Source organism: Eptatretus burgeri, chromosome 7, assembly GCF_056783735.1.
Source record: "Eptatretus burgeri isolate ZD-2024b chromosome 7, Ebu_testis_v1, whole genome shotgun sequence".
Lineage (NCBI taxonomy): Eukaryota > Metazoa > Chordata > Myxini > Myxiniformes > Myxinidae > Eptatretus > Eptatretus burgeri.
Window position 1 is genome coordinate 97,300,134 of NC_140967.1, and position 13,082 is coordinate 97,313,215.

Here is a 13,082-nt window from a genome sequence, read left to right on the forward strand (position 1 = left end):
GAAATGAAAAAAGTTATAACTCGGCGTTATAATTCCACGGCGACCCCTACGGCCTGTAAAAGATAGCCAAATGGCGTAGGGCCACCCTGAGGCCACCGCAGAAACTCTGCGGCCGCCGCACGTTTCTGTCAATTCAGAGGGCGTACGGCCGCCGTATCCTCGCCGTAGAACAAATGTGACAGGCCTAAGCGAAAATATGTTAAAATCATCAAAATTCGGCAGATTCTGCCATATCTTGTAGGCGCTACTCGTGATGACAGTGAAACTTCAGATATTCATAGCCCTCAATGAGTTCTACAACTTTTCTTAATGACACTTTTGCCTATTTTCATCATCAAGGTTGCCAGAAGCGAAAATAACTTTAAAATCATCAAAATTCGAGCGAACTCGGCCATATCTCCAAGGTGCCTTATCCGATGATAGTAAAAGTTCACAGGCATATAGGCCCCAATGGGTTCTACAACTTCCATTCCCGGCACTATGGCATATTTCCATAATCAGGGTCATACGTGCACCTGGCATGTGTACGCCCAGGCTTCGAAAAACTGCGAGAAAACATCTGAGTAAATAAGATTGCAGTTGGAGATCCAAATGCTGATTTTTTTTTTTTTTTTTTTTTACAAGCCAGCGGACGTAATAAAATTGATGCTTTCTGCACTCAATTGAACCTAATTCCTTCCCATCATGGACCGAAACGAAGCACTGCTCAGCTGGATCATGTACTGATTCCTGAACAATATACAAATTACGAAAATCTCCCATACATGTATACTCTAACTTTCGCTAATTTGTACTCTGATCATCGTGCCGTGGCCATTTGATTGTCAAAGAATGAAATGGATTGATAGCATGTACATGAATATCGGCTAGTCGCGTTGGCCAGCTTTCCATCTAGAGCGAACAGCCATGTCGCCTTCTGGCTTGTCTGTTGGGTCGTCAATCTCGTCGAAAATTTTTTTTTTGAAATTTGTTCTACCCTTATTATCAGTATTTCAGTCGATATGTTGGGTAGTCGATCGAGTCAAAAAAAAAAATTTGTGATTTTTTTTTCTACCCTTATTATCAGTATATAAAATGGCGATTTCAGTTAATACAATGGCGATTTCGATGAAACTTGGTTGGTAGGTTCATACCATGACCTAGTTGTGTGCAAATGAGAACCGTTGCTATGTACACCACCGTTGCCTAGCAACGGGACTTTGAAATTTTTGAAAAATCATAAAAAATTCATTTTTTTGAAAATCAAAAATCGGGCCACGAGCAACTGTGGGTAGTACATTCAGCCATATTGTCAAAAATTTCCAGCCGGATTCTATGAAAACTGTCGGAGAAGATAGACTTTGAATGAACCCTGGTCGAAAACAATAAAAAAAACGAAGTTCGTTATATCTCAGAGACTACGAGTCAGATATACATGAAACTGGTATGGTATGTTCATGGTCTATCCTAATTATGTGTGAGAAAGAACCGTTGCTATGGACCCCTCCGTTGCATAGCAACGGCCGAAAAACCTCTAAATGTGGGGGTATTTTAACGAAAAAACGATCTGCAGCATTAACCCTTGAAGCTAGAATCATGAATTTTCTTGTGCTTAATCCTCAGGCCATTCCCCATCGAACGGGCCCATCGCGTCAGGTTATATTGGGTAGTCGACTACCCATGTCCACCTACCGGCTTGTTTATCTGTCTGTCTGCCCCTCTGTTCGGTCCAGTGCTCCGTTAATACAATGGCGATTTTGATGAAACTTGGTTGGTGGGTTCATACCATGACCTAGTTGTGTGCAAATGAGAACCGTTGCTATGGACACCACCGTTGCCCAGCAACGGGACTTTGAAATTGTTGAAAAATCATAAAAAATTAATTTTTCCAAAAATTGGACCACGAGCGACTGTGGGCAGTACATTCAGCCATATTGTCAAAAATTTCCAGCCGGATCCTATGAAAACTGTATGAGAAGATAGACTTTGAATGAACCCTGGTCGAAAACAATAAAAAAACGAAGTTCATTATATCTCAGAGACAATGAGTCAGATATTCATGAAACTGGTATGGTATGTTCATGGTATGTCCTAGTTATGTGTGAGAAAGAACCGTTGCTATGGACCCCTCCGTTGCATAGCAACGGCCGAAAAACCTCTAAATGTGGGTGTATTTTAACGAAAAAACAATCTGCAGCATTTACCCTTGAAGCTGGAATCATGAATTTTCTTGTGCTTAATCATCAGGTCATTCCCCATCGAATGGGCCCATCGCGTCAGGTTATATTGGGTAGTGGACTGCCCATGTCTGCCTACCGGCTTGTCTGTTGGGTAGTCAATCTAGTCAAAAAAAATTTTTTTTGAGATTTGTTCTACCCTTATTATCAGTATTTAAAATGGCGATTTCAGTTAATACAATGGCGATTTCGATGAAACTTGGTTGGTAGGTTCATACCATGACCTAGTTGTGTGCAAATGAGAACTGTTGCTATGGACACCACCATTGCCTAGCAACGGGACTTTGAAATTTTTTAAAAATCATAAAAAATCAATTTTTTCAAAAATCGGGCCACGAGCGACTGTGGGCAGTACATTCAGCCATATTGTCAAAAATTTCCAGCCGGATCCTACGAAAACTGTCGGAGAAGATAGACTTTGAATGAACTCTGGTCGAAAACAATAAAAAAACGAACTTCGTTATATCTCAGAGACTATGAGTCAGATATACATGAAACTGGTATGGTAGGTTAATGGTATGTCCTAGTTATGTGTGAGAAAGAACCGTTGCTATGGACCCCTCCATTGCCTAGCAACGGCCGAAAAACCTCTAAATGTGGGGGGTATTTTAATGAAAAAACAATCTGCAGCATTAACCCTTGAAGCTGGAATCATGAATTTTCTTGTGCTTAATCCTCAGGTCATTCCCCATCGAATGGACCCATCGTGTCCGGTTCTATTGGGTAAGCGACTGCCCATGTCCGCCTACCGGCTTGTCTGTCTGTCTGTCTGTCCTGAGCATAGTTCCGTGGGTATTGATCCGATTCTGATAAAATTTTGGTGGGAGGTTTATATCATGATCATATTGTGTTTTCCTGAGAATGGGCGTGTTGCACCCATTATGGGTGGAGCCACGCCCAAAAAACGTGTTTTTAGGGGGTGGCCGATTTCAATTTGCATCTTCTCCAAGGGGGTTTGTCGAATCTCACAGGGGTTTCAGTATTTGGTTCGCCCAATGGCACCTGCATAGCCCCACGGAGCTCGATTTTTCATTTTCGTCCCAAGGTCAAGGTCACGAGGTCACGAACTTAAAAAATTGCGAATTTTGACATAAAAATCATACGACCGCCCAAACTTTGAGAGCTCGGGTGACAATATTTTTTATGCATAATCTTGAGGTCATTCTCCACCTAAAGTCTTGAAACCATTTTGGTCTATCTCAAACACCTTGCCCGTGGCGCCCCCTTCAAGTTTGTTTTTACGCTGATTTCATCAAAGTATGGATAATCCGAGGAGTGCGAAATGCCATATAGCCTATATGACGTTATAATGTTCCAGAGGACGTTTTGCACAAAAAGGTCATAATCCTTGACCTTTGACCTTTAAAGTTCACAAAGGTCAAATTTTCAAAGTTGTGGGAATCGAACCGGGTTTTCGACCCTCTTCGACAAACTAACTCCAGTAAGCTATAGCACGTATCCTGTTTCCTTATTTTAATGTCCACAACATTGTTTTGTGACCTTTAAAGGTTATGCAAAGGTCAAATTTTGAAAGTTGTTGAACGAAACCGGGTTTTTGTTGTTGAACAAAACGGTTGTTGAACGAAACGAAATGAAACCTGTCACCCGTACCACATCATGTTGATCATTTTTATAATTTGGTCAAAAATTATCACATTGTCTCATCCATGACTTCTGAAACAATCTACATCGTCAAATACCGCTCGTGAACCATTGCCATCTCCAGACTTGTTTAATATCATATCACCACAATCTTCACTCTGGATTTGCACTCCGGCCACCACAAAACACTTCACTCTGCAAAATACACTGTGGTGTGTGTTGGGGTGGTGCTGACGTGTTGTCCACCAGATGGTGATCCCTTCAGGGGGGTGCCTGGAATGTCCTATCCCAAAGAGATGGGGATGGCCAGATGGAGGCCCCTGGGCTTGGAGTACCGGCGGAAAAATGGACACAGCGATGCGCTGTGGCATATGCTCCCCATAGGCCATAGGTGTATGTATCACCACAATCACCGAGTTTGCAGCTTCTTACTTGGAACCTCCTTATCATTACTCATCAATAAACAACTCTCTCAGTATTCTGGTGTATTTTGTGTCATTGACAATCTCTCGAATAGTGTTTTTTTATCAGGTTTGGTAAAAACGAATGAATAAACCCGCTTTTTGCTCCCTCCAATTTAATATGTATGTTTGTTTATTTCATATAGTATGTGAACTACAGGTAGTGAACAAAAAAATGGAAACACCAATGTAAAGTCACTTAATAGGGCGTTGGGCCACCACGTGCAGCCAGTTCGGCCTGTATGCGCCGTGGCATGGAGTCCACTAATGTCTGGAATTCTGAAGGAGGGATGCGGCACCATTATTCCACGAGAAAGTCAATCAACTCACACCTGTTTGATAGAGGTGGAAAACACTGTCTCGTGCGTCATTCCAGAATATCCCATAAATGCTCGATTGGGTTCAGATCTGGTGACTGAGAAGGCCACGACATATAACATCAGTGTTATGCTCATCAAACCATTAGGTGACCACATGTGCTCTGTGGATGGGGGCATTGGGGCATCTCCTCTTGCAGCCATATGTTAGCCATAATTATAGGCAACCAGGCCTGTGCGGCATTTTTATACATGACCCTAAGCATCCTGGGGTGTTATTTTCTTCATGAATACATGCGCACACCTATGTGGAAGCTGTTGCTTGGTGTCCCTTGTGATGTACCCGAGTTTGAATGTAAAACATATTGTTACGGATTTCAGAATCCGGTCTGATGAATGCATCCACACATCCAGGTCCTCAGACAGTTATTTCCTTAAATGCATGTTCAGATTAGCCCCATCCCCATGTCTAATGGGATCTTAAATGTTATGCGTTGAGAAGGGTAAAGAATAGATCCCCTCTCTTATGGGAAGCTTTTTTCTTTACGACAGACACATTTATGCACATATTTCCTTCGCGGGCGCTGACGCCCGCCCTTTTTCGAGCGCACGGGTTGTCATGGTAACGGTGCGCAAGTGGGGCGGGGTGAGCTTGGAGGGACTCTGTGCCCGGTGAGACGGGCCGCATATATAAAAATAGCACCGCAAAGCGGGCGTAACCCCTCAGCCCCTTGACGCAAACTAATTTCAAGATGGTGGCCATATTGAAAATCGCAGCATGCCCATTTTCAAAAGGAACCTTCCTCTACTCAACCCCAACATACCCAGCAAAAATGGATTTAATCGGACAAGGCGTTCTCCTCAAAATCGACGGAAACCAATTTCAAGATGGCTGCCATGGAGGCCACATTGAAAATCGCAGCGCGCCAATTTTCGAAAGGAACCTTCCTCTACTCAAGCCCAACACACTCTGCAAAAATGGATTTAATCGGACAAGGCGTTCTCCTCAAAATCGACGGAAACCAATTTCAAGATGGCTGCCATGGACGCCACATTGAAAATCGCAGCGCGCCCATTTTCGAAAGGAACCTTCCTCTACTCAGCCCCAACACACCCTGCAAAAATGGATTTAATCGGACAAGGCGTTCTCCTCGAAATTGACGGAAACCAAAAGTTGACAGACGGACGCCCGGACAATGCCTATACCGCTTAGCCAATTCGGGCTGAGGTGTAAAAAGGATTGGAGAGGTGCATCCAAAAAAAAAGGAGAAAGGAAGCGCGCGAGAGAAGAGAAGCGAGCAGGAAGCGGACAAGCGAGCCAAAAAGGAAGCACGAGCGAGAGAAAGAAAGCGAGAGTTGAAGCGCGCAAGGGAATAAGCGAGCCAGAGAGGAAGCGCGCAAGCGAGGAAGCGAGCGATTGAGCGTGTGGGTGTCTGACCAGTGCCAACGAGACAATTCGTCCTTTCCAGTGCTTGAGCAAGCAAACATGTGGTGCGCGTGTGGGTGTGTGCAGCACCGACGAGTGAGGCACGGTTCGGTCAAAACGAGTGAGGCGCGGATCAGTCACCAACGGACCGTGTGGGTCACTGGACGTCACCAGTTTCGTGAAGTGTGAGGAGCTGCCCGTGTCGCAGCACCAGGGTCTAAACCCGCGACAGACCATCTCGGTTCCCCCCCCCCCCAGACGTCGACTGGCATTCTAGGCTGTTCGCGATTGGGTGCACGGCAAGGCTGGGTGCTGGCGACGGACAAGACACGCACACACACACGCACACACACATTTCAGGACGTTTTCACTTCACGGACGACTTCTCTCTGGTGAGCGAGGTGACTCTTCTCTCCCCCCCCCGAATGATCTGCTGGGTACCCTTGTCTGTGTTTAGTTGTAAGTAAGTCAACCTCTGATAAGCATCTGCTCTCTGTCTCTTTCCTGTCATTTTGATTGATTTTGCCTGATTAACTATTCATTTCGATTGCTTTGGAATTTATTCACTTATTAACCTCAGGAAATAAAAAGTTCTTTTTATTTATTTATTTTATTATTAATAAATCGTTTGTTGACTTCCAACCTGTCCGTGTTTGTCCTTTCCTTCCATTGGTCTAACATTGTCTGAACCTAGATAGACTGGGAGGTCATTACCACAGATTTGACCAAAAATAGTCGGCACGCACCAGCGGTTAAGACGCTCGGCCGTCCTAATTAGAATCTAATCAAGGGAAGATTGGTGCTTTGCCGAGGGCACGCTCCCCACTCAGGTAACCACGTGACCTCGAGTTAAATGGCATAATTGGAGGGTGGACACTGGAACTCGTGGTTAACTGGGTGGCGTTCGTGGTTCTAAAACAACCCACCGTACCACAACGTTAATTGTGAGCGGTGGCCCCAGGTCCGGCTCTTCCGAGGACAACCGGTGATTAATCCCCCTGAGTGACAAGCTGGTGCCTGAGTGACCCGTGGCCGCAACAATATATTCATGTTCTGCCCATATCTTGCCTCATTGCATATTCATGTCTTGCCTCATGCATATTTATGCTCCGCCCATGTGTCACGTCACCTCCGCTGCAAGCGGGGAGACCGGCGTTGCCCTTCTGGTGGGATGTATGCATGTATCTGAAAAGGCACAGTTTTTTACCACCACACTTGGAGTGTTTTAAATAAAGAAAATGTGATTTGAACCTCTGCAAATGTTGGTTAAACGGCCTGGAGCATTCTTATTCAAGAATCGGGACACACAGGTTATTTTATTTGTGTGGTGTGTCGTAGGCCACTGCCCCAATCGCTCCTGAACAAAATATGCATTACTTCATTTCCTCTGCATGGGTTGTAATCAAAACGTAGTTTTCTCTCCTCAAAATGTACCTTTATTTCAGGATAGAAGACGTGTTGGGCAGTCCTCAAATGTACACCAAAGGTTTGAAGCCTGAGGCCTTTGGCCTATACGTGGCAATCAAAATGGCAGACATGATTCGATTATTTTCTTTTTTTGTTGTTGAGGTTCAATTGTTGGAGAAGTCAGGTCAGGTGTTCAACCAATGGGCGAAAAGAGAGAAAACGACGAAATCTCCTTTTAATCTCTGAGGTTCGTTCAACCTGTCAACAGGAGTGGTTCTTGGCTCAGATGCACTGTGGCCTAGGCCATAGATCGCATAAAATCTTCATATAATGCATCGAGGGAGGAGGTGGTTGGAGTGTAAGAAGGTGGGAAAGTTTGTGGTTTGGGTTAAGTTACACCTGGCTGCAAAACGACAAGATCCATAATGACTTGTTTCATTGACGTGTACAACTGTAGTACACAATACTTGCTGTGTATACTTGACAAATGAACCCCACCCCTCCCAACACACTTCCGCAGCTAAAGCGATGTGGGGAGCGAGAACACAGGATGCAGCAGGAAGTGCAGCGACTGCGCTCTCACCTGCTCGAAGTTGAAGAGACATACACGCGTGAGGCGCTGGCTGCTGAAGCACGAGAAGCTGACCTGCGCTGCCGCCTCGCTGCCTTGCAGGAATGTCTTGATGTGTCCAGCTCTTCCCATGAGAACACCAGGTTAGCTGACGTGATTGTACGTGGGAGTATTTAATTATTTGTTAATCTTTTGACACCAATTCTGTGCATTTCAAAAAGGCAGTTCCAACAGAAAATAAAATTGCCGATTAACTGAAGGTTTTGTCACCGGGCCCCCGACAGCCTGCAAGCCACCATGCAAGTGGAGTCCCTGCAGGAACAGCTGCAGGCAATGATGACCAAAAGAGACGAGGCATTGGCTCGGCTGGACGTAGCCCAGCACCAAGTGCATCAGTACGCTAGTTCTCTGAAGAACTTGCAAGGGGTTCTTGAGAAATTCCAGCGCGGTAAGGTTCCTCCCATGTTTATGATAGTGTTTGACAGGCTCATTTACTTTCTCACCTTTGCGTTCAAGTGATATGAGCCTTGTGTGCTTTCTGGCAAAGGTTGTGCTGCTTTTGCTGATTATCTGGTTATTTTGGACAAAATCTTACCAATTTGCTGCCAAAATGCATGTGTACGATTTATAAACATTTACTGCGTCCATTGCATCTGGGATGGATGGTGTGTACACCAAATGGATGGTACAGAGTTACCACGCTGATTTAACATCCCCAAAGACCTTCACTCTGCCACTCGCGGTGAGTTAGCCAGGCCCGACATGTGGCGTGTTTGGTACAGGTGAGGCAAGAGAGGCTGACTTGAGCCAATCATAATTCACTGATTTATTATCATGTGGAAAAGAGGTTTGTTCAGATGATAGACAGGAAGGGAGCAGGTTGTGTGAAATGATAAATGACGTGCTCTTTGCAAGGCCATACGTGTTTTTTCTTCTTTGTGAAGTTTGAATGTCTACAGATGAAAAGGCGATGTATGCCGCTGAGCTTGAACGGCTGAAACGCGATTCTGAGAGCAGCCGGCAGGAATCTACAACCTTAATGCAGTGTGTTGTGGATTTGCAGGTGGGTGGTTCATGGTGGGCCGAGGACAGTCGGGACAGGTAGATGCGGTTCGGGGCCGGTGTGCACCGGATTACATGTGTGAATGTTTTTAGGAACGGCTGGATGAGGCAAGTCGGGCACTTGAGTCGGCCTCACGTCTTACAGAAACGTTGGACCTGAAGGACGAACAAATTGTGGATCTTCAACGACAAGGTGTGTGGTACACCTTTATGGTGTTATTAACGGATCTACACATGAATGCAGTCGTGTATCCATATTAGGGGAAAAAAATGCACCATTAAGTAGCAAGTTATATTTCTGTGAATTTTTTTTTCTCTAATCTGTGATTTGTGTAAGGGAGGCAGCCATGTCTTGTCCACCACAATAATTTGTGAAACACATGACATCATAAAGTCAGCAATGAACCTTTCCATGTCGGAACCTCACCACCTGTTGGCTCCACTGTAACCGCACCTATTCCCAATGGGATGAGAGAGGTCATTCAATTAGTGAATGAGTCCAAATTTCAGATCTACTTCAATATATATTGTTGATCCTCATCTCTGATGAAATCTATATACCCCGGGCAAGCTGTGCATTGTTAAATGCACTGTCCTGTTGCTTTTGCAGTCTCGTGACGAGAGCCAACTTGCTTTGCAGCTTTACTTGGTTCCTCATGTCAACCTAACCGCAGTTGAGTACCAACTTTCCTCTTGAGTGTTCACTGGACTTTAAATCGGGCCGTAGGGGTACAATAAACTTTCCAATTCCTTCTCATCGCCGATGGTGTGATGTGTTTCGCTGATTCAACAGAAAGCTGCAGTATTTCCTTCACCGATTTGGTATAGCGTATAAATCTGACACAAGGTTTTTCTGATATGAAAAATTATAATTCCACCACATGGGCTTCACCTGATATTGTTAACCTTACATGGCTATCACAATTGCATAAGCAACCTGATGGGTGCAGGTTTACGTGTATTTGACTACTCCATTTCACCAAAACACTTGCCTAAATTCATCTCTGCTTCTTCAAGTTATTCTGTGTTTATGGCTCAATCTCAGCTGGCAACTGTGAGTTCCATTATGAACAACGCACGGTAGTCACTGGGATTAGGTCGATCACAGACATTCGTCGCAATGCAAACCGAATGGTGCAACTGCCTTTGGCGATGCTTCGTATGTGTTACTTGCTCGTTCTACCAGAGAGGACGTCAGAACTGGCTTGTTTGATGTCATAGATACTGCATCAGGAACTGATAGGGTAATGCTCTATCGCCGTCAGTTCCTAATGCACTGCCTTCAGCATCTACGCCAGCAGCTGGGGTGATCTCATCATTAAGAGAGCTCATCCACATCTATATATTTATATAAACGCCATTCTCCCCCCCCTCTCTCTTCCTCTCCGCTTTCTTTCTGTCTTTGTTCCTTATGCACGGCCACATCTTTTAGGGTCCAAATTCCAAACTCAGAGTACAAATACAACTTTGGGTGGGGGGCAACATAGGCAATGTGGCTGTAGCCTCACATGGGGTGGGGGGGACATAAATTGTCGATGTAAATGTGTACAATGTAGTGCCACCTAGTGGTGGCAGAGGGTATTACAATTTCCTTTTTTACTTGGGCAATGCTTCGTTTTAAACACTTTGCATGGGTAGATTTGTCCTTTTCTCCCACCCCCTTCCCCCCACAATAAAATTGCAAGGGCCTATGAAAGTCTGTCATCATGTGTGAGATATTTCTCACGGGAAGGGACATCAGGACAAACGGGGGCAAAGGGGGAGGGGAGCGGGACGTGAGGACGTAGAGGGGGTGGGGGTGGATGGGTGGTGAAGGGATAAAGCACTCTATGCACAGGTAAATTTGGCTTCCTTTCATTCTCCTTCTCATTAAAAATTTTTGGCAAACACGCCAACTAATTGGTCCATCAGTGAAGTGATGGGTAGGCTCTGCTAATTGGTCATAGAGATGCAGTGTGCTTTCAACATGTAGGAATCCAAAGTGACCATGTGACCTCTTATGTCTGCCATCCACTTCAAGCAGATTGGTATGCTTGTAAATGAGGGAAATGATTTGCTTTAATGAGCCTCGACTTTTGCATATATAAAAATAATATAAACTAGAGGGCTGCATTAGCTTGCAGCGAATACGTATTTGGCAACGTCATGAATTTGACGCCTACGATATCGGAAGATAGAGGTCACACAACTTTGGTCAAATAAGATTTTTTGTAGGCCCTGTTGTAATGTATCAGAAAATATCAGCGGCTAACCTGTATCTTTCCGTGGGGCGAAGATATGGGGTAAAATGTGTTTTTGACCAACGCCGTGAACTTTGATCCCTACAGATCTCAGAAGATAGAGGTCACACAACTTTTTTCTAGTGAGGTTTTTTTGTGGGCCCTGTTGCGACCTTTCAGAAAATGTCAGCGGCAAACCTGTATCTTTCCGTGGGGCGAAGATATGGGGCAAAATGTGTTTTTGACCTTTTGTGTGACCTTGACCTTAACCTTGAGAATTTCAAGGTCAAAAGTTGACACTGCACTTCCTTGAATGCAGCCCATTTCAGAGACATAATTGTTACTGCTCCTAGACAAAAGCCCTAGGAGGAGTTTTATGGCAATGGATGTGTGATGAAAATAAAGAAGAATAATAAAGAATTCCAGTAATAATAGTGTATTTGGCATGGAATTGCCAAATACAATTACTGAACAGAGGAGCACTATGAGGTTCATGCAACTCTTGTCATCATTTCATCCTTTGGTGCAAATATTCAAATCTGGATCTCATGGGCTATTGAAGGTCTGTGGTTGTTCCACCACTTTCAAAAAAATGGATACAACATGGAAGATCATGGGGGGAAAAGGTGATTGAGGTTATAATAAAGGCAATGCACTGATAATGGGGCAGTAGCACAACAGGCAGGTGGATTAACGAGCAAGGAAATGGACAAACAGGAAGAGGAAAGGGGTGAGGGAAGGAAACAATAACTTGCAAGTGAGAGTGCTGAGTTGGGGGTGGGGAGGGGGGGGGTCAATGGGAGTAGAGACTATGACTGTTAGAGATGGATGATAGAGTGGGATTGAACTGACTCAGGAAGATGCTTCCACAAGTGGGAGAAAAGACGATGGAGTGGACAGTGATGAGCAGTACACCTGGATTTTGGGTGTTTCACAAGGAAGAGGTCAGGTCAGATCAGATCTGTGACCTGCTATAGGTACCATGTAAACCTGTACTAACCTGTTCCATGGTCGGGTTGTCGGCGACTAAACCGTCTCTCCCACCAGGTTTTTTGGTGAGGAGGGTGTTTGGATATGGACACCCAGCAGGATTAAAAACAAAACCTGTCAAAGGGCGGAGGAGCTCCTTGTGAGCCAACGGCCATCCATATCTCATGCCCAACTGTGTCTGCGGACGTCCTCCTGCAGTTGGGTTACTTCTTATTAGGAGGTTGGTGGCAGGATTTGCACTCCGGCCACCGTAAAACCCTTCATTCCGCAAAACACACAAACACAAAAAAATCTGACAACCCACTCCGTGGGAGTACCTCCTGTGCAGCTTCCCTTCGCAGGGCAGCTCACCGGATGACGGGATTGGGGCAAAGCCTTCGGGACCCCCAATCTTTGATGATAGGAGGGAAACCAGGGGGTAACCTCCCTGGGTCAGATTGCGGGAGAGTGTGTCGGAGTGGTGCTGAGGTGTCGTCCACCAGAGGGTGGTCTCCTTGGGTTAACCTGAGGCGGTCCTTTCGGGTGGGTGCCTGGAATGTCCTGTCCCTAAGAGAGGATGATCACCTGTCTCTGTTATAATCTGAGCTCAAGCGTTTGGACATCGGTATTGCAGCACTCTCTGAGGTTTGGAGACCGGATTGCGGTGAGATAATGGTGGGTGGTTACACCTACTATTGGTCTGGTCGCTCTGATGGTTACCATACTCAAGGAGTTGCTGTAGCTGTGTCCAATAAGCTGACCCCAATAATAATTGAGGTAACACCGGTCAACGAGCGTATAATGAGACTAAGGATTCGTCACTCCTTTGGTG

The 13,082-nt window shown here is 45.2% G+C and overlaps 2 protein-coding genes across 4 annotated transcripts in view; one reads left to right on the plus strand and one right to left on the minus strand.

Annotated features, from left to right (window-relative positions):
* Window positions 1-13,082, plus strand: part of TRIP11 (thyroid hormone receptor interactor 11) — a 102,498-nt gene that overhangs the window by 67,944 nt on the left and 21,472 nt on the right. For all 3 annotated transcript variants that reach the window (XR_015060403.1, XM_085889718.1, XM_085889719.1), the window contains exons 13-16: window positions 7,950-8,143; window positions 8,285-8,448; window positions 8,960-9,063; window positions 9,156-9,255. Coding sequence is in view for 2 of the 3 variants with exons in the window: in XM_085889718.1 (XP_085745844.1) it covers window positions 7,950-8,143; window positions 8,285-8,448; window positions 8,960-9,063; window positions 9,156-9,255 (562 nt within the window). In the remaining variant the exon portion in view is untranslated. The remainder of the gene's footprint in view (window positions 1-7,949; window positions 8,144-8,284; window positions 8,449-8,959; window positions 9,064-9,155; window positions 9,256-13,082) is intronic.
* The window catches only part of BBS1 (Bardet-Biedl syndrome 1), a 90,073-nt gene that overhangs the window by 33,917 nt on the left and 43,074 nt on the right, over window positions 1-13,082 (minus strand). The gene's annotated exons all lie outside the window — the stretch shown is intronic.